The 22,792-nt window shown below is 42.2% G+C and overlaps 1 protein-coding gene across 1 annotated transcript in view; it reads left to right on the top strand.

Annotated features, from left to right (window-relative positions):
• Positions 1-22,792, top strand: part of pemt (phosphatidylethanolamine N-methyltransferase) — a 232,754-nt gene that overhangs the window by 35,160 nt on the left and 174,802 nt on the right. The window contains exon 2 of the mRNA XM_084323262.1: positions 6,431-6,538. Coding sequence (XP_084179388.1) covers positions 6,431-6,538 — 108 coding nt within the window. The remainder of the gene's footprint in view (positions 1-6,430; positions 6,539-22,792) is intronic.

The raw sequence follows: 22,792 nt of genomic DNA, 5'->3' as shown, positions 1-22,792 counted from the left end.
TCACAGATTTCTATGTGAACGCAGGCGAACCAAATGAAGAATGCAACAATGTTGCAACTTCACCACCAGAACCGCACTGAGTCCACCAAAACTATATGTGAAAGCGACCTAACTCTTTTCTTTTAAGCCACAGATCCCGTTGTTCTTGTTTTCAGTTTTTTTGCTTTTGTTTTTGTTAATTTTCTTGTTACCACCCTGCTTCCTTTTTTTATCTTATTTGTTTTTTCCTGTTGTTACTATACACATATATTCATAATTATTTTCAAAATTTTATTTACCCTTTCTTTTATATAGCTTCTCTCCTTGTACAGTGTCCTTGAGTCTGAGAAAGGCGCTTCTCTCTTCAAATCCAATATTATTATTATTATTATTATTATTATTATTATTATTATTATTATTATTATTATTATTATTATTATTATTATTATTATTATTATTATTATTATTATTATTATTATCCCACTCCACTGACACACGCCTTCTCTATTTGAACGACCACATCAAACAAGATGTGGACATGGGCAAATACTGCGGCATTGTCATGCTGGACCTACAAAAGGCCTTCGACACTGTCAATCACTCCATTCTGATTGACAAGCTAAAAGAAATTGGTTTTGATAGTTTATCAGTGAGCTGGATGCAATCCTACCTGGAGGGGAGAGAACAGATGGTAGAGGTAAACGGTACTCTACCCCCCCCCCCCCCCCCCCCCCCTCCCAGTGAGCTGTGGTGTTCCACAAGGAAGCATACTAGGACCGTTACTCAGTGATGGGCAAGCTACTTGGAAAATGTAGCAAGCTACACTACAAGTTACTCTCGATTAAATATAGCTCAACTACAATGGAAGCTATCCCCAGATAAATGTAGCAAGCTACACTACAAGAACATAGCAAAAATAGCTAGCTACATCGGCACTTTTTTTTTTTTTTTTTTTTTTTTTTTTTTACTTCATGATCAAGTTTCCACCAAACAAATAGGCAGGCAAAAAAAATGCTCAGTTTGATTGTTTATTATAAAACTGAAACAAGCCCTCGGTCTGGCTTTTTGTGTCATCCTTTTAACATGAACTTGTATTATGTACAAACTCCAGGAAGGCAAGTTTAGCTGGGTGCAGCCTCTACAAAAGAAAAGAAAGAGACCATTTGGTTTGATCAGTTTTTATAGTATAGTTTGTTGATTACTTTTGATGCAGTAATGGTCTTTTTCTTTTCTATTCTATCTTTATGTATTATTTATCCCTAAACTCTGCATCTTCTGGCTGCCTGATACCCTCTCCTAGCTGAAACCTGCCCACTTTATCAACCAAAAACACAATATCTGAATTTTAACTAATAATAACGGTCTTACTGCATTTTACTATTATGCTACCATGTCTATACTACCACCAACTATGCTAATATGTCTATACTACTACAGTACAGTATGTACTCAAGAGTATAACACTCAAGCTCGACACTGCTAGACAAACAATACTACTTATCCTTGGCTGCTAGATATGTACCACTCCTGCTGACTTGTTGTACACAATTTGTAAGTTGCTTTGAATGAAAGCGTCAGCTAAATGACCAAATGTATTTAAATATGTAACTCACAAAACATTCCATGGCCCCAAAATCATGTGGGGACCCCCCCTGGGGGTCCTGACCCACAGGTTGAGAACCACTGCTCTAGGTGATATTTTCCCTCTTAGTGTATTTACTATTTATGGTAGTTTGTTTTTTCTTTTCTCCACCCCCATAATATTGTTAATTTTCTGCCTACAGTGAAACATGTTAGTGCACTTTTTGTCAACAGATTTAACTGACTTGTGTGCTGTTTGGGAACAGTTGACAATGTTTATGTAAAGCTTTTCATCAGCTTACCTGAATATATGTGTTCTCAAGTTAGTGCTGGAAGGGTGGGAAGTTGAGAGAAGCTTCGTTTTTGGCTGACACAATAAACACATGTTTTAGGCGTTTTTTCAGTCAAACTCATACATTTTTCCAGATAGGGCCATGGAGAGGCATTGTTGTTATTGACATCATCTTCATCAATGCCATCAGCCCTGGAAACATCGAATCCTTCTGCTATTTCGCGCGGACTGGTTCATTCATTCATTCATGGTCTGTGTTTAGATTTTTTTTCCTTCCTGGTTTGCCGAGCTGGAGTGGCATGTCCCGCCCTATCCTGCCTCTGATTGGCCTACCCGTAATGTTTTGGCCTAATCGTGAGTCGTCATACTCATATCTAAACCAACCAACCGATCATAGTGGGTTTTCTCCAATAGTATCCAGCTGCAGGACAGGAGAACACGACACTCTCAGGACCGAAGACACTCTTTTTATTTTTTTGTCTGTTTCTCTGGATATGTAGCGTGTAGCGTTTTGCTGACGCTACGTCACTACTTGATTCGAAAACTAGCTGCGCTACAGAGACCGCTACTTGATTCAAAAGTAGCGACGCTACCATCACGCTACTGAAAAATGTAGTTAAGATATGTAGCGTCGCTACTTGTAGCTAGCTACTGCCCATCACTGCCGTTACTGTTCCTAATTTATGCAAATTACATGTCATCAGCTTGTGACTGCAACTTGTTCCTGTTCGCAGACGACTCAGCCCTGCTGGTCTCTGACAAGAACAAGTTACAGATTGAAAAAACCCTCAGCTCAGAACTCGGCAGAATCTGCACCTGGCTCGCTGATAACAAACTATCATTACACCTGGGTAAAACAGAGTCCATTCTCTTCGGATCAAATAACAAACTCAGCAAAACCAACGGCTTCTCTGTCACAGTGGGTGACAATATTGTCACAAGGAAAGATGAAATTACATACCTGGGTTCCATCCTAGAGGCAAATCTTTCCTGTGACAAAATGGCATCCAATGTAATAAAAAAAAGTCAACCAACGAACAAGATTCTTGTACCGGATCTCCTCTCTGGTAAACAAGAATACCCTGAAGACTCTAACAGGAGCACTCATTCAAGAGTACTACGACTATGCTTGCACCTCATGGTACCAAAGCACCTCAAAGGCACTAAAAACAAGATTACAAACATCACTAAACAAACTGGTCAGACTACTGCTTGACCTTACTCCTAAAACCCACCTCACCCCTGCCCATTTTGACAATCTAGGATGGCTTAGAGTAGACGACAGAGTACAGCAACTTGCAATGGGCCTTGTAACTGAGGGGTACAATTCCCTGACTGTATTGAAGAGTATGGTATATTAAACCACTACTAGTTATGTACTTTAATTACTGGCCATACAGTACATGAATATATATGGTGAACACCCACACAAGAATACGGCAATGACACATAAAGTACTATTTAGAGGGTATTTATTATTATCAAAGCAACGTTAGGTTACAGATTGAGAATTATGCTTGCGCTTGTATGGCGAAGAACACACGTAAAGTAAGTCAAGAGCGTAAGTCCATGAGAATAGTATGAATACTAAGATGGGTCTAAACTGACACCACCTGTGGCATAGCAATTACATAGAGCACACTAGTACCAGCTGGAGACACTGGGGGGTTCCCTCCGGGTGTAAGGCCGGCCGGGGTAGAGGAATGTTCGGGTACAAAGTCTGGGTCAACGAGGAATAACGAGGTTCCAGATACAGGAGCCAGTGCAGTACTCCCTTGATCAGTAGACAAAGCAACAGCTATAATCCAGTATGCTCGACAGCATGGAAGACAGCTAGCCAGCCTCTTCCTAGAGGCGGGCTCGAGTGATGATCCTCACGGGGGGTAGATCCCAAACGATAGTGGGGTCGATGGTTCTCTGCTCCAGCAGTCACGGTACCAAAGCAATATAATCCAACCAGAAAAGGTTCTGCAGTCGCCGGTGTAGGTTCTCCGGTGTACATATCCAACGGTTCTCGTCTAGGACTCCTCGGGTGGGGGCACGAGTTTAGGCCGCCCAGCCTGGATAAGTGCACTAGCTATATACACGACGAACCGGTGGTAATGCTGGTCACTGAAGAACGGTAGCCGCACGATACACTATAAATGATAGACTATTACTTCACATTAGAATAAGTCGAACTCAACGGTACTGCGTTAAACTCTGACACTTTAGCAATCTATTCGCACGCGGTTCTCAAGGCTCTATTCAGAGGCAAAGTTGCTCACTTCACTGCACGTTGTCTCGTGGTGAAGGCATCAAGGTTTAGAAGACAAGTGCTGCTGTGTACACCTGCGCCGTATTTATACGTAAGGTGAATTATCTAGTGCCAACCTCAGTTCTGTCTCGTATTACTGCGCAAACCCTGGGCATGTTGAGACATGCCTGGAGTTGCCTTTGAACTTGCCGTTGGGGGTATGGTCGTTGGCGCCTAGGGGTCGCTGTCCAATAGGAGAGCGACTATTATGGTCTGGTTTGTACCCAGGTAAAGGGATATTCCGTGTATATATACAAATAATATACAAGGGATATCAAACGATATACAAATATTATACAAGGGATCTCAAGCAATAAATATATATATTCGGTTTAATCTGACCCTTTGTAACAGGCCTTGTCTAAAAGATACACTACTACACCACTAAGGTACCCATGTACATGTCGAAATACTTCCCAAAGGTCAGTGAATACCACAACCACAACACCAGTGGGAGTTCCAAAAATCATGTTCAACCCAGATTCGGCACAAACAAGGGCCTAAACAAACCCCCCTTTCCACCCCTCCTAATGTACAGTTTCCTCCCCCTCATATGTATATATTTTCTGTTAGGATCTCTGTTTAACAGTACTGTATATTATCTTGTATTTTTTTTATAAATGTCTTTATTACAGGAAAAGTTATTTGTACATTTACAATTGACAACAACATCATTCATTTTCCATCTTTTTTTCTTTTCTTCCCCTTTCATTTCCCCTTCCCCCCCCCCCACACCGGAATTGTTGAGAACACATCTGCAAAACATCCAAACATACAGCATAGATGCTCCTGGGAAAGAAAAACAATAATAATATCAATCAAACCCATCTGTATTATGCACAAACATTTAGATAAAAAGAAGTAAAGAAGGAACTAAAAACACAGAAAGAAAACTCTCTAGCACGGCTGTGGCTGTGGAAGAAAGTCATCAATGAGATTATTTCACTCTTTCCCTCACCCCTGTCTATAGTATTGTGGTAATTCTTGGGTAGTTTGACCTTCTGCAGCTGCGTCTCCCGTTCCCCTCTCCCTCCCCCAGTTACCCACCCAGCCCCCGGGGGTCTCATTCACACCCATACATACCTGGACAGGGAAGGGGGGGGGATTAGAAAATAGGAATAAAATAATAATATATCATATCTTGTATGTCACAAATGTAACAGTACTGTATACCTGTATGTCATGTATGTCAGAAATGTCATTATGAATTGAAAATGGGGGACCCTGATGTAAACAAGACGAAAGTTTTTCTCTGGTCTGCATCCCCTTAACAATTGTACTGTATGTATTGAGCCGTACTGTATCGTACCTATTCTGCAATATTTTTTTTATCTACTTTTTATCCTCCTATTTTTCTGTATTTTTCTCCCATCCCAATTTAGTCCCCCCTCCCCTTCCTGGTCGTTGCGCGCATTTGCCCCCCCACTTGCCGGTCTAGGGAGCCCTGAAGTCTATCACATGCTTCCTCCGATACATAGGAGACAGCCAGCAGCCTCTTTTCACCTGACAGCGAGGACTCTCACTGGGGAAATGTAACGCGTGGGAGGATCATACTACCTCCCCCAGATCCCTTCCTCGCTGTGCAGGCGCCCTGACCTACCTGTAGGAGTCGCTGTTTACAACGATCAGATTACCACCCACCGGCTTCCCACTCTCTAACACTGCCAATTGTGTTAGTATGACGACCAAACAAGCCGGAGGTACCGCTGACAGCCGGATTCGATACCAGTGTCTCTGCGGTGGTAGACAAGATGCTTAGTCTGCTGCACTATCCGGCCGCCCCTGTTGTCTTCAGTTTGAAAGGAGCTGAACAATTTAAATAATAATAAAGAAAAACACAATCTAAGTGTTAACAGGCTTTGCTGTACATCAAATGGCCATTGGAGCAACATAACATAGACCCAACTAATCCATTGTAAAAATAGTTGCCAATTATTTTTATAATTGATTAGTTGACAATTAGTTGATTAGTTGTTTTTCTTAAAGAAATAATTATTTAATCTTAGTTCACAGTGAAAGGAGGCCTGCTCCTTTTATGTAATTGACGTCTGTTAACTCCTGTAGAGATATCGATATATAGGCTAAATAGGTGGAGATGTGTTTCCATCTCTCATCTCATCTCTTCCCTTTAGTATGATATTTATAAATCTGTTTCTTTTCTTTCTTATTCACCTCAGTGCCTTCTCTTTCAACCGTGCTGTGTTACTGCGCTTTGTAGTTGATGCGAATCCCAGGAATGATGACAAGGTTGTCTGTCTTCACCTCCTCTCTTTCAACCCCAGGTGGACATGACGCTGTTGCAAGAGGTTCTACGACACGTTAACGTGTACGATCCAAGGTTCTGTGTTGCGGTCATCGCCATTATCTTCAACCCCTTCTTCTGGAATGTGGTGAGTGAGACCAACCAAAGCTAGAAATGACATAAGAACAACAACAACACTTCTCATTAACTCATTGGGGGCCGGCCAACAGCAGAGGGCGCTGATGGCCCTTCGGTGCCAGTGCTTTATCCAATGTAGGATAGGACTTACTTGCGAGTGCTTAAAATATATTAAATATAATAGCAATAGATCTAAATAACACGTTGATCGTCAGTGAGTTGCTTCCAGTCAACATGTACGAAACAGATAATTTTTTCATACATACATTTCCATTTTATACCGTGATGAATATTAATATATTTCTAGAGCGTTCTGTCTAATCTCAATAAACTCCAGCAAATCGAGCTTCAATGTATTTCCTTAGAAATCGTGCCATTTGTCGCTTGATTTATTAATCGTTTTCAAATAAACACTAGATTATCGATATTATATGTGTCATCATGCACAAACAGAAGCGAGGTCTGAAAAATCGCTTCTCCGTACTTTGTTCGGCGCGAACCTCACACACACACACACACACACACACACACACACACACACACACACACACACACACACGCACACACACACTCCGATGGCAGTGAAAGAAACATCGGATTAACCCAAGATTCGTAACATAGAGTCCTTACCTCACATCTGATGTAGTGCAAAAAGATTAATCCAATTCCTGATCGCCATTCCAAATTTTGATCGTGTTTATTGATCCAACGCTATATGTCCAAAACACATAATCCACGCTGCTCCGAGTGTCCCCAGTCCATCTGTTATAACGATACTGCATGCCCGAGAAGTAAAACCTGGACCGGACTTCTTAGATCGATGCACAGCCCCAGCCAGAGGGATTCCAATGATGTGCAATACCATCCGGGAGGCGTTAGGTGGTGGTATTTGCCCTTTGCAAGCTCAGACCCATTCCCAATGATAACGTCAGGCTGGATGGATGAAAAATGAATGGATATAGCTAATAAAAGAAATATAGATTAAAACCCGAGATATCTCGGGTCTTGGTGCCCAGCGCATGGCGAGTTAACCCGAGATATCTCGGGTTGGCCTGGAATGTGTTAACATACCTGCCACTGCCCTGTGGGTAGACTAAATTTGATTTGATTTGTATAGAAAGATGGCATACAAGATTGTGATTTTTCCCCCCAATGTAATACACAGCTGAGCAAAATCTCATAGGATGTAATTATGATGGTTCTGTGCTCATTGTAATAATTTTGTTAGCTTTGTGATTTTGACATTTAGGAGTATGGAACAGGATAGGGAGCATAATCGTAAAAATAAATTATAATTATCTGGTCTCAAATAGCAGCTACAGATGTCCCAGACCACCCAACGACCCAATCCACCAGCAGATATTTTCCAGGCGACATGTTCTTATTATCATCATTAGACACAGCAATATGGTGTAGGCCATCAGTACTATTTTTAGGATCTAAATGGGATCTCACCTTTTAGCAGATAATGGCCTGTCTCCAGTAAAAGCCGGTACCCTATCCCCCCCCCCCCCTCACAGTAAGCTGTGGTGGTCCACAAGGAAGCATACTAGGTCCGCTACTGTTCCTAATTTATGCAAATGACATGTCGTCAGCTTGTGACTGCAACTTGTTCCTGTTTGCGGACGACTCAGCCCTGCTGGTCTCTGACAAGAACAAGTTACAGGTTGAAAAAACCCTCAGCTCAGAACTAGGCAAAATCTGCATATGGCTCGCTGATAACAAACTATCATTACACATGGGCAAAACAGAGTCCATTCTCTTCGGTTCAAATAACAAACTCAGCAAGACCGACGGCTTCTCAGTTACAGTGGGTGACAATATTGTCACAAGGAAAGAAGATATTACCTACCTGGGTTCCATCCTAGAGGCAAATCTTTCCTGTGACAAAATGGCATCCAATGTAATAAAAAAAGTCAACCAACGAACTCGATTCTTGTACCGGATCTCCTCACTGGTAAACAAGAATACCCTGAAGACTCTAGCAGGAGCACTCATTCAAGGGTACTACGACTATGCTTGCACCTCATGGTACCAAAGCACCTCAAAGGCGCTAAAAACAAAATTACAAACATCTCAAAACAAACTGGTCAGACTACTGCTTGACCTTACTCCTAGAACCCACCTCACCCCTGCCCACTTTGACAACCTAGGATGGCTTAGAGTAGACGACAGAGTACAGCAACTTGCAATGGGCCTGGTCTACAAGATACACTACACGACCAAGGTACCCATGTACATGACAAAATACTTCCCAAAGGTCAGTGAATACCACGATCACAACACCAGAGGGAGCTCCACAAATCATGTTAAACCCAGATTCGGCTCAAACAAGGGACTAAACACGTTTCGCAATTATGCCACATCAATGTGGAACGCCCTACCCAAAGCTGTAAAGGAATGTGAATCACTACCCACTTTCAAAAACACTCTCAAAAAACACCTAAGGGAGACTGCAACTCGAAACTGGCCCCTGTAAATGTCCGAACACAACCCCCTCCAATGTACAGTAAATTACCAAGTATGGTCTTGTCAATAATCCAATGTACAGTGTTTGTTTGTACAGGTGTACAGTGTCTCCCACCCACCCCTCCTACCCAACCCCCCCCCCCCCCCACTCCTACCCAACCCCCCCCCCCCCCACCCACCCATCCACCTCCAATGTACAGTCCCCCCCCACCCCCACCTACCCAATCCAATGTACAGTTTCTACGTCTAATGTATATACTCTTTTCTTTCTGGACTCTTTTTGTATCACAAACAGTACTGTAATTGCAAATCTGGTATGTCATAAATGTATAGATGTAGCAGTACTGTCTATCGGTATGTCATGTATGTCACATATGTTACGATGAATTGAAAATGGGGGACCCTGATGTAAACAAGACGAAAGTCTTTCTCTGGTCTGCATCCCCTTAACAATTGTATGTATTGAGCTGTACTGTACTGTACCCATTCTGCAATCTGTTAATAAAGTTTTCAATCAATCAATCAATCTCTCTTGTGTTGAGGGGAGTAAAGAAGGTGGCCATTACTGGAGCTGCCACAGTATTTATTGCTGTTGCTATATTTATATTATTAAGAGTATGGCAGCAGCAATAACGAGATATCACGAGAGACACACACACACACACACACACACACACACACACACACACACACACACACACACACACACACACACACACACACACACACACACACACACACACACACACACTACTGATTTGATTATGCTTCGTTCTGCGGACATAACAATGCACAGAAATATACCCGATGCTTAATGCATGTTGACAGTCAAAACAGTCAGTTGCCATTTATAATAATAATTACATTACCTCCGCTCTGTCTGCAGCAAGTCTCTCCATTCATGGAACGGCATGTCCGTATCAATAGTCTATGAACGCTACGCAAAGCGGGTGACATGTTGTTGGCACAATTTGGAAATGCACAAACAAAAACCACTGTTATTATCTTTTAGATAATGCACACACAGGGGAAATCAACCATAAAATAGAATTCACATTTATATATATATTTACAATACTGTACAGCTCCGTTTCAATCGGTGAATATGAAGTGTCTTCTTAAGCTGCACACTAGAGAGACAAGATACTAGTAACCATGGGGATTCTACTGGGATATGAGGACACTATGACAGTACCCATGGGGATTTTATGGGATATGAAGACACTATGACAGTAACCATGGTGACTTTACTGCGATATGAGGACACTATGACAGTACCTATGGTGACTTTACTGGGATATGAGGACACTATGACAGTACCTATGGTGACTTTACTGGGATATGAGGACACTATGGCAGTAACCATTAGGGCTGCACGATTCTTGCCAAAATTTTAATCACGATTTTTCTCCCTAAGAATTGAGATTACGATTCTCTCACACGATTCTTATTTATTATTTGTTTTAACATTTATTGCACTCTTTCTTAATTGAGCGCTGCGCTGTTTTCCCATCTTTATTCAATGGCGCCAGCGTTATTGACCATTTTCAGGCGACAAAATCTGTTCAGCGGTTCTCAAGTTACATGCCGATATGTGAGGCGTGCGCCAAAGTACACAGCAGAGCTTTTCTTTTTTTATTATTACCACACCCAACTCCCGGGCCTCTAGCTCCGTCAATCATTTGGCGGTCTCAAATATTATTGGACAGGGTTAACCGTTGTAGCCAATGAATGTGGCTTTCCAAAGATACCCCACATGGGGATCTGCGAATCAGGGATCTAGGTGAAAAGTCACGGGACGAAAACAGGAAGAGAAAGAAACGCAGAATGAATTGAAGTCGATGAGAAAATGGTTTACTGGAGAGCTTTTTTTTTCTCCTACGTGAGTAACACGTTTTTCTACAACTCAAGTTCAGACCTATGTTACTCTATTTCATTAGCACTAAATTGATCTGTCTTTATTGTATCAGAAACTTCAGAATGTTATCTTTCAAAAGAGACCAGGCTTATGCATGTGCTATAAGTATAAAGTATAAAGATACGCTTTTCAAAAAAAGTATGCAGTCCTCAAGTTCATGTTTAAAAATGGCTACTTTTCTGGGCGCCAGTTAAGAGGTTAAAGGGGAACTATCTTACACAATTCCTGTGAGTCTATGGAACACATCTGTAAGTTTACATTTTTTTTAAATGCATTGTTTTGTATTTCTAATCAAGTACTCTAAAGCAGCATTTTTCCACTTCAAGATTTCAAGCTGTTTGTGGCTGGGCTCCGCCCATACTCGGAATGCGATTTGACTGACAGACCCCCACCTGTAGCTCCGCCCATACTACTCTACTAACGTCAAAGTGAACCTAATACACAAACAAATGTGGCTCAAGCATACATTTTAAAATACAATACAATCCACAAAGGGATGACACCGAAGCAGGTACCCATGCCATACGATATGAAATGCACGCACACACACACGGAAGAGTACCGTAATACACACACGAATGAATGAACGAGGTCCTACTGCTAATTAACTAATTACGACATACTGTATGTACTTACTGATTCGATGCTTTCTTTCGGTCCCGAATACTTGGTACAGGCTAGCTCCCTTCTTTTTTAGCAACAGCCAGGAAATCACGGCAGCATTCCTCTTCATAATAATATCCAATAGTTCGCCATTGTAGGCGATTGCCCAGCTGTAGTCTGGGGAGCTCTCAACTCGGCGACAAATAATGTTACCTCCTCGGCCGGTTTGACTATAGTATTTTTATGATTTACCAGAAGTGCTGAGTCCAATGTAGTCTGGTGAAAATGCATTATATCATCCATAAGTGTGATTGTTTTGTCCTCTTCTAATATTCTCCACAAGTCGCGATCGCCATAGCTCACAAACTTGGCCCATTGATGACGGATCACAACATCATCAGGAAATGAATGCAAGGACATATTTGCTGCTTGGCAGTCAGGAACAGCACAACATATCTTACCCGTTTTGCTCATAACGTTTTTAAATGCTAACCCAGTGCTAACTCACTGTTAAACTTCAATTCCACGCATTTGCTTGCGTACTGCAATAAATAATGGTTGAGTGTGTGCGCCTGGTGGCAACAAACATAGAGGGGGCGGGCGTTATTATGCAGATGAGAATTCTTGGACGTCAGAGGTACGCGTAAGTTTCTAATGACTCAGTTCAGTGAGGGAGAATCTTGTGACATGTGAATTGGAAGAATGCGCCAAAATGAGAATTAGAGACATAGACCCCATTGATACAAACCCACATTGCTAGAAAACAATGCTAAACACTGGAAAAGGCCATTTATAAGATAGTTCCCCTTTAAGGGAAAATAATAAACGAGTAAAGGAAGCAGTGGCGGCTGGTGAATTTTTCTCCAGGGGGGTCGATACCAAAAATTAACATGTAACAAGGTATCACAATGTCACACAAACACGCGCGTGCGCACGTATCGCGAAACCACACACTGAGTAGCCTACTGTGTGCGTCAGAGCGTCTGTGAAACCACAAGCGTACGAATATTTAAGTAGGTACAGTTACAGTACAACTATCACCATTGCCATCAATCAATATGATCACAGTCCAACCATGCAGCCAGGTTTCCAAACACGCACATCCCGATCTCCCGATCTCTCTCTCTCTCTCTCTCTCTCTCTCTCTCTCTCTCTCTCTCTCTCTCTCTCTCTCTCTCTCTCTCTCTCTCTCTCTCTCTCTCTCTCTCTCTCACAGCATTAACCTCACGTGGAATCCCAAGCAGATCAGACATATACTGTATATGAATAACGTCAGTATGAGACTATGAGTACAGCATAGTTTGCATATTGTTAAAAGAGCCAAGGCTGGCTTGCGTAAATTAAACATAAATACTTACCATCAGAAGAGTTGACATTCAGCTGTCCACAAAACAATATATAGCTTGTTGTTGTTGTTGTTGTTATCGAACCAGCTAAGACAGAGTATAGCCTAACCCTTCGAGAAGCTTTGTGGTCCAGGCTTGAACTTTCCATAAAAGTGTCCATATAAATCTATTTAGTTAGATCCAACACTGTCTGAATGTACAGTATCTTGTGATTATTATCAATTTCCGACAACTCCTAGCCGAGCGTATTTCCCTACTAGACTCGAGGTGAGTAGGGACGTGAAGTCACGTGCCACTCTCAGCCAATAGAGTGACTACTTCTGGCACTAGACCAAGCGCCCTCGGATATCCTATTTGATTGTGTTATGTTGTACGTACGTATTTATTTACGTACGTATGTATTTGCCCTGTGAATTGCGCACTGACCGTGGAGCTGAGATCGAGCGCCCATGAAAAGGGGTTGGAGGAGGCTAGGCCGCTAGGGGCCGGGGGGCGTGAATACTTTCCCCAAGGCAGTTGTATCAGGCCGCGTAAACCAAACGCGGAAGGACAACTGCCTTGGGGAAAGTATTCACGCAGCCGGGGGATGAATATGACACGCAAATAATTCTTTCTTCTTCTTCTTTTAACCAGGGGGGGGCGGCGCTCTAGCGCCCTCTATGGACCAGCCGCCACTGAAAGGAAGCACTGGTTAGTTTACTTCCTCTTCGGGGCAGAGATGTTTGCCAGTGGAACGCACAAACGAACTCTCTGCGTAGGAGAATGACCTGGTTGCCTAGTGCTGTAATCACGTCTCCTACCCACAGTGTTTACCTGACTGCCTTGTCCTTCCCCCAGAGCGGCGATATTACACATCATGTCCTTGTGTTGTTCCTCAGCTATCGTAGATAGCCAAGTACAGTAAAGCACATGTTGTATGAGTCATGTTGCTATTATAACTAGGAACGGAAGGTTAAAATTACCAAAATATGAGAACACTGAGACAGAGAGAGAGAGACCTTTCATACCTGAAGAACCTACGTAATCTTTTCACAGGAGAAAATAAAATATGGTCCAAAAAACAGGAAATGACGAGTGGGAGTGTAGCATCAAGGTTGAGATGGTTCTGGAATGTTGCTTTAGTCATCAGCCACCTTGAGAATTGTGCGTGGCAAACATTGAGATTACTGAGCCAAGATGAACATCAGGTAATTTCTTTTTACCCGAATCCAGTTTTTCATAACAGTATGAACAGCACAAATCATTTGGGCTTATGTGGTCCTAAATCAGATACAGGTCTGATTTCTTGCAGTGCGACCTCAGTCTGAACAGTCATATCAGAATTCATGCAACTTTTACGCCACTCTAGATTAACACTTTGAGTGCCAACGACGAGATACCTCGTTTGTTCATGTCGACCATTCAGTGCCAACGACGAGAGATCTAGTTTTTTTTTATTTATTTATTAGCGATTTGAATTCATATTTCATCAATCTAGCCTCACGTTACCACTGCAAACTCTCTCTGAGCTCCATTGGGAAAATACCGCCCCATATCGTCTCTCCCTGTGGTACTGCACCCCTTTGGATTAGACTGAATGAAACGCATGAAAAAAATCCTGTTTCCACATTTTACTTCTCAGGCAAGTCACCCGAGACAATCGGATTCATTGTGGACCCTCAGAACAGCGTGGAATCAGTGTTTCGACCACCCAGCGTTGGATCAATAAACGCGATCGATATTTGGAATAGCGATCAGGAATTGGAATAATCTTTTTGGAGAACATCTGATCTGAGGTAAGGAATCTATTTTACCAGTCTTAGGATAATCAGAGCTTTTTTCACAGAGAAATTAACGTGTGCCCTATGTGCGTGTGTGTGCTGATCAGGAAATGAGATAATCGATTTTCAGTCCACTTCTATAGCGTGCATAAGTACACATATACTATCGATAATCTAGCGTTTATTTGAAAATGATTCATAAATAGGCCGAAGAATTACAACGTTTTTTGTGTATTCCAGAATATTCCAGTAAAGGGCGTTTATCACAGAATCTTTATATTTTTCAAAATGGTATAAAACGGAAATGAACCGATTAAAAAAAAAACAATCCGTTTCGACAATGTTGACTGGTTCTGTGGCACCCGACCTCCGGCACGGAAAGTGGTAACATTCATCACAATTTTACGCTGGCGGGAGTCACTCTGTGAATACAAACATGGAAGACACCTGTGATGGAGGTGGTCAGTGGAGGGACAGTGAGGTGTTTACCTTTATAAGTATTTGTGGTGATATTTCTGTACAAGCAAGACTTAAGGGGTTTATCATAACCACTCTGTTTGAAAGAATATTGAAAGAAATGGCTCTCTTTCACCTCCTCCTCGTCCCCATTATCATCTGCTCACGAATTAGCTGGCCTCCACTTGCAAGTCAACTTATAAATAAACCATAAACTGTGACTTCAGTGTCCTCCATGTTTACCTCCATCTTCGTTATTTTTTATTTGCGCATGCAAATTCAGTTCAGGAGCGTGGCCAGTTCACACTGGAATCTGATCTTGGATTTTTTTTTTTATAATGTGAACAACCAAACAAAGAAATCTGATCTGAGCATTAAATAAGAATTGAGCACTAAGGTCTGCAGTGTAAACGTTGTTTTGGACATTTTTTTTTTTTTTTTTTTTTTACTATCCTCAAACTAAATCCTTAATTTGAATAAAGTGATTAATCTGATTAAATTAGTATTTTTTTTTATTAAATCAACTTCCCAGCCCCAGCCCAGGGAGAAGCCCCAGCCCAACTAAATCAATTAAATCAACTTTCTTTAATGAATATAAGTATAACTCATCAGTTTCTTTAATAGAAAGAAGCATTTTGTATAAAAGTATTCTGTACTTCTGTATGACAACTAATAAAGAAACTTGAACTTGAAACTTTAATACTACTAGCCTAATCTTTATCTGCAACTGTGAAGAAAAACCCCATTGGTTTAAACAGAATTAATAGAAACAATATACTATAGCTAATGTCCATCAATATATTCCTTTGGAATGAAATAGGTTCAAGAATCAAATCAGGATTGTTAGCAGAGAGAGAGAGATAGATATAGAGAGGGAGGGGGAGAGAGAGAGAGAGAGAGAGAGAGAGAGAGAGAGAGAGAGGGCTGCTAGGGGTGGAGCCGGCGTTGGCTTGCTGATGCTACATCAACATTTAACATTACTTAAGATTTTAGTGCGACGTGGGCATTCCAGAATGGCGAGGATGCAAAGCATGTTAGACGATTGGATCCGACGCAGAGTTTACATTACACATAGAAACTGCGCGACTCGTGAGAGAAGTTGTCACACAGCTGCTGTGTGCAACGCAGGGCTGAAGTGCTAGTTTGCTTCTAGAATTGAAGGTCCGTTCTGTTCCGTGTCTATTATGAAATGACAATTGCGCATTGACACGCCCACTATGCAAAGCCTCTGTGCTCCTAAATAATTTTTCCAGTTCGCACATATCTATTTTTAGGGGGAAATCTGAGTGAAATAGTCACACTGTGGAGCCCTGTCTCGGCGGGTTGGCGTTGGCTCTGCTCCTGGCAGCCTCCTCCCTCCACACTGTGTTGCTCTACCGGTCACAATATATATTCTAAATCCATACCGTAGCGCAAATTCATACCGTTTATACCGTATACCGTTTATCATGGCCGCCTAGTTATAGTTGAAAGTGGGGGTGCAATTTATTTTTATTTTATTTTTTTGACAGGCAAGGGGTGATTTGGAGGGGGTCCGGCACGACCCCTGGCAGATTTTTTTTTTATTTAATGAACCTGTACGTGCAATTTCCTGCAATATAGAGCCTTCAATCTTGACCAATAAAGCTGCTCTTTTCACTATAAAACTCAGTTTATATTGCAGTATGATAGCCAATTACTATAATAATAATAATATATTAATATATATATATATACTGTATATACACTGTATATTGATTTTTCGCTCCTTCATTTTTATTAAATCATTCTCCTTTCAAATAGGCCACGTTTTTAATAAGAAAGAGAAAAAAAGATATATTTCCATTACCTGTAAATCTTGTGTCTCTTTCTCTCCTTCTCTGCCTCCTCCCTGAGTCTGCAGTGCACAATCATGACATCGATCTCAAAAAAAAAAAAAAAAAATGGAGGCCCCTCGTCACTATAGGCCCACGGGCCGCGGCCGTCGTTAATACGGCCCTGCTCGTCTGCCATATAGATAGCGTTAACGTTTGCAAATGAAGTCAACGTCATCCAGCTCACAGTGCCTCACACCACATATCTAGATAACGTTAGCTAGCGGCTAGCACTAAAGCTAACGCCAACCAGAGAGGGAAACGTTATTATTATTTATTCGAGGAAACCGTATGACCAGATCGCAATTCGGGACCGTGAAACACTTTTATTGTATTGCGTGGTAGAACCATAGAAGTTCTACTACCACTCAATAGTAACTTATGTCTAACATAATCCTTTTATTTGAACAACTTACTGGAAAAGCCTGCCTGCCTGCCACCAATATTATGACACACTCTGTGGGCTTTGATTTACACTCAGCCTACCCGCTGCAGCCGTGCAGCCAGACTGCAGCGCTGTGTGCTGAAGGTCTACGCGCTGGAGATGGGAGGTACTGGATCAAACCATAATGGGGCAGGGGGGGGGGGTTCGCAATCTTTGGAAACTTAAAAACTTGTTATTAAGTGTCATTGCGTATTATTAATTTGATTGAAATTACGTAGTTATGGTTAGATTTATATATTGGGGGGGGGGGGGGTATATCATATTTTTCATATGATCAAAAAGTGGTGGAGCAAGATCATACCCTTGCTCCCCCAAGTTCAATAGTGGGAGAGCAGCTGCTCCCAGTGCTCTTAGGGCCAGGCGCCTATGCCGTTTATACCGTCCACCCACCCCTACTAGACACTCGTGATTACAATCCCCTCATTGCACTAGGGGGTAGTAATTGACTATCTCAGTCAGTGCTGAAGACTCGGTAGTGGAACGTGCAGTAATTGTATTATTGGACAGAATCCCCTGTATGAAGAGCGAATACACACAGCTGTACTGTATACTTGACCAGACCAGGGCCCTGAACGTACTGTTCCCCCCATCAACAGAGGAGGAGGAGGCAACAAGAGACATGTTCCTCAGAGACTGTTGAGGATTAATTTGTGTGTGTGTGTGTGTGTGTGTGTGTGTGTGTGTGTGTGTGTGTGTGTGTGTGTGTGTGTGTGTGTGTGTGTGTGTGTGTGTGTGTGTGTGTGTGTGTGTGTGTGTGTGTGTGTGTGTGTGTGTGTGTGTGTGTGTGTGTGTGTGTGTGTGTGTGTGTGTGTGTGTGTGTGTGTGTGTGTGTGTGTGTGTGTGTGTGTGTGTGTGTATTCAGATCAGAACGTACCAACCCCCAGCCAGCACTGTCTGACCTTTTCCATTCAGACCAGACGAGTACAGCCTGCATGTGAACATACATGCACGCACGCACACGTGCACACACACACACACACACGCATGCATGCGCGCACACACATACAGATACGCACATACATACACACAGACATACATGCACGCACGCATGCATGCATGCACACACACACACACACAGGAATATTTCCATGATTTGTGGAGACTTTCCCTGGATTCTTTCATTGATTCCCTTAGGCTACCCCTTAACCTATCCCTGACCCTTAATCTAACTCTAACCCCAACCCTAAAATAGCTCCTTCACATTATCCACAAGGATAAAAAATAAACACATTTGAATCTAATCTAATTAGAGAGATCTAATATTTGCCACAAATGCAGAAAATACATTTTAGTATTCAACAAATTCTCCGATACCAGGCCGATACCAGATGGCAGTATCGGTGCATCGCTAAAAGTTTCAAGTTTCAAGTTTCTTTAATAGTTGTCATACAGAAGTACAGAATACTTTTATACAAAATGCTTCTTACTGTTACGCTCCAGAGACTGTGCAAGACAAGATAAGTATGAAATAAAATAACATCCCCCTTCTCTCTGAGTGCCCGTCTCCTGGCGCTGACTAAGGTGATGGATGCCTCGGGGTCTTGGCCAAGATTGTAGTGACTGCTCTACATGCACCTTCGAGGCCTTGGATCAGTTATTCACCGCCGTCTGTCCGTGGTCCTGTCAACTGATTAACAGTATTAACAGACTGTTAACAGATTAACAGTCAACGCGGTTTCATTGCTGGGTTAAGTACTTCTATTCTATTCACATAATACGCTTACTTCATATATCTACTCCATTCACATATATGCCTACCACTTGTATCTATTGCTATGTCCGCCTACTACAATCTCATGAGCTGTCTAACGCCTGTCCCGTCTCCCTGTCTCCCTATGACCTGCTGTCCTGGAGTGTTGACCGGAGTGTTGGACGTCCCGTGACGAAGGCCGGGAGATTGCGACCCCCTCTGCGTGCCCCCCTGTCTCCGGAGGTCTCGTAGTGGTGACCCGAGTGCCGGATGTCCCGCGATGATGTCGGGGAGTTCGCGACCCTCTCTGCGCCACCCCCTATCTCCCTGTCTCCGGCTGTCCCTGAGCAACGACCGGAGTGTTGAATGTCCCGTGACTAAGACGGGGAGGACGTGACCCTCTTTGCGCCGCCCCTGTGCCTCAAATAGATCCGCTATCAACTCTATCTTTAATCTTTCAAAATGTTCAGTTGCTATCGCTATTAGCTCTATCTTTAATTTTTCAAAATGTACAGTTGCTATTGCATGCACTCATCTGTGTTTCACCACACACATGAGTGCATGCTTACCAACTGTCCGTCTGCAACACTACTATCACCAACATCTAAGAAGGGAGATCCCCCCTTGAATGGCCCTTCTAAGGTTTCTCTCCTCCACACTGCCTGTGGAGCTTTTTTCCCTATTGTTAGGTTTTAGTGAGTTTTTCCTTACCTTCGCGTGGGGTATGTCTGGGAGTGCTTGCATTCTTTCATTTATTTGCATTCATCTAAAAATGTTTGGACCTTATGGTGTTCTTGTTCTGTTCTTGACTTATTGTTATGTTTTCTTCTTGACTTGTTTAAAGAAGACCTGTACGGCCCATGGGGACATTAACGTGTGTTGTCGGGCCCTATAAATAAATTTGATTTGATTTGATTTGATTTAAATTAGAAGTAAAAAAAATGAGGTCACAGTGTTCAGTATAGAATTATGTACAATGTTCGATGCAGAATAGACGTAACTGAGTTACCATATAATATACAATACTATGCAGTGTACTAATATACAATACTATATAGTGCAAGGCAGAAATGGGATGAGGTACAATTTACAGTAGGTGTACGAGTTGTAGTGCAAATCCTTTATCAATAAATATAAAGTGTGTTTGTGTGATCTAAAGTGTGGAGAGTGGGTGCTGCAGTGTGTTGTTTGTTTAAGTGAGTGTGTGCGTGTGGGTGTGTGTGCTGTGTGCATTTGATGGTTGTTGCATAGTGTTTATTGTTCGTTTAGCAGCCTGATGGCCTGGGGATAGAAGCTTCTTCTGAGTCTTTCTGTGCTCGCCTTAAGACTCCGGTATCGCTTGCCTGACCGCAGCAGTTCAAAGAGGCAGTTGTTCGGGTGGCTGGAGTCCTTGATGATTCTCTTAGCCTTCCCCCTGCACCGCTTGTTGTAAATGTTCTGGAGGGTGGGAAGCCCCCCTCCAATTGTGCGTTCGGCTGAACGTGTCACTCTTTGTAGTCTGCTACAGTCTTGTGCAGTGCTATTTCCAAACCAGGAGGTGATGTTGCCAGTCAGGATGCTCTCTATTGTACATGAGTAGAAGTTCCTAAGGATCTTCTGACTGACTTGGAACTTCCTTAGGCGCCTGAGGAAGTAGAGGCGTTGTCGTGCCTTCTTCACAACACTGTCAATGTGTGTGGTCCATGTCAAGTCCTCGGATATGTGGGCTCCGAGGTACTTGAAACTGTTCACTCTCTCAACCGGTGTAAACACATCAGTTACCCACAGTAGTGGAAAAAGTTTAGTCTCTAGAACTTCCTGAATAGGTTAAGGCCTACGTCGTCACAACGACAACCCAGGATAAAGACCGTTAAAGGTCCCCTGTCTTATAAATTGCCTTTTCCAGTGTTTAGCATTGTTTTCTAGCAATGTGGGGTTGTATCAACAATGTCTGTGTCTCAGATTCTCATTTTGGCGGATTGCTCCAATTCAGATGAGACGAGATCCTCCCCCAGTGAACTATGCCATTCTGATTTGACTCGCTATCCTATGTAGCAAGGAGCTGATCTAAGCCCCCTCTGTGGTTGAAGCCACCGCCCACAATCAACAATTCGCTCGACAACGGAGCAGTGGGAATAATGCGGAAGCGGTTTCCCTGTCCCTGACTCTCCCTCTCTCTATCTGTCTCTATCTCTCCACCTGCATTTTACACACAATCACGAGTCAAGCTGCTCACACACGCGCACGCTCACGGAGCGATCTCTCTCTCCCTCCCTCTCTCTCTCGCTCGCTCGTTTTCTCTCTCGCTCTCTCTCGTATGTATCATGCTGTGTGGGTGACTCACTCAAAGCGCTTTGCGAGTATGGGTGGAGCCCAGCCCAAAACAGCTTGAAATCTTGAAGTGGAAAAATGCTGCTTTAGAGTACTTGATTAGAAATACAAAACAATTCATTTTTTTTTTTAAAAAGAACGTACAGATGGGTTCCATAGACTCACAGGAATTGTGTAAAATTGCCCAAATAGTGAAAGGAATAGCAAAACAGGTTAACGACATAATTAGAGGCTGAGTACTTTCCTCTGGGTGATCTGTCCACAGTCGATTTGGATCGACTTGCAAATACAAACACAACAGTTGTCACAGCAGGTATGGTGTTGTTTGTTGAGTTTGGTCATAGTCCGTGATGATGCCAAAAAGCCTAAAGGCTTTATTGAAAAATCTGTTCATTTGTTGTAAAGAAAAAACAAAGTATTGTATATTAGTACACTGCACAGTATTGTATATTGTATGGTAACTCAGTTACGTCTATTCTGCATCGAACTTTGTACATATGTCTAAACTGAACACTGTGACCTCATTTTTTTTACTTCTAATTTTACTATGTTATTTTATTTCATACTTATCTTGTCTTGCACAGTCTCTGGAGCATAACAGTAAGAAGCATTTTGTATAAAAGTATTCTGTACTTCTGTATGACAACTATTAAAGAAACTAAAAAAAAACAAACAAAGAAACTGAACTGAAAATGCATCTCTGGTTCTTGTCCCTTTTTTGTGACTTTGGAAACATGTGCCTGCTATACAAGCCAATGAATGGGCGTTACAAGGCACAACCCAACAACTCGCTTTGTAAGCATGTTATGCCCGCTTTGATGTGGTAATAATGTGTACATTTTATCGTTAATATTCAAATCCCATTTGAATATGCCACATTCTAGCCTGTTCATATTCACATGGTATTCTTAGGGACAATTGACGTACGTTTAGTTCCTGTTGCTGCGTTTGATAGCGTCAAATTGAACCTTCTAGTCTTCTAGTCTCTAAAACCTATGGGTTTTCCCCAGGATTTTCACACAAGATGGTGCTGAGTCGCAACTAGGAGGCAAAACAAATTTGCAATAAAGAAAACCATTTGATGTTAAGTTCCTGCAACTTAAAAACATTAAGTACAGTGTATAAGGTTGCACAATAGTTTAACTCATTCACGGCCAGCCGTTCTATCCATCCTTGTACTCAATGGGCCACCACTGTAAGATATAGGGATTTTCACTGTGCGTCGCAGTGTTTTCAGGGCTATATCTAATTATCTATATTCTATATTATAGCTATGGAGACAATACTATGGCTCATTTGACAATAACTATCCCTCGTTCAACATGTGAAAAAGAATACATTTTTTTCATGTATATGTTCGCTTGTTATACCGTGGTGAATATTGTATAGTTTCTGATAGTGATCTGATAGTAGC

The sequence above is a fragment of the Notolepis coatsorum genome (assembly GCF_963971535.1).
Source record: "Notolepis coatsorum genome assembly, chromosome: 10".
Taxonomy (NCBI): Eukaryota; Metazoa; Chordata; class Actinopteri; order Aulopiformes; family Paralepididae; genus Notolepis; species Notolepis coatsorum.
Note: the sequence above shows the minus strand (reverse complement) of the source record. Positions and strands in the feature narration are given on the sequence as shown.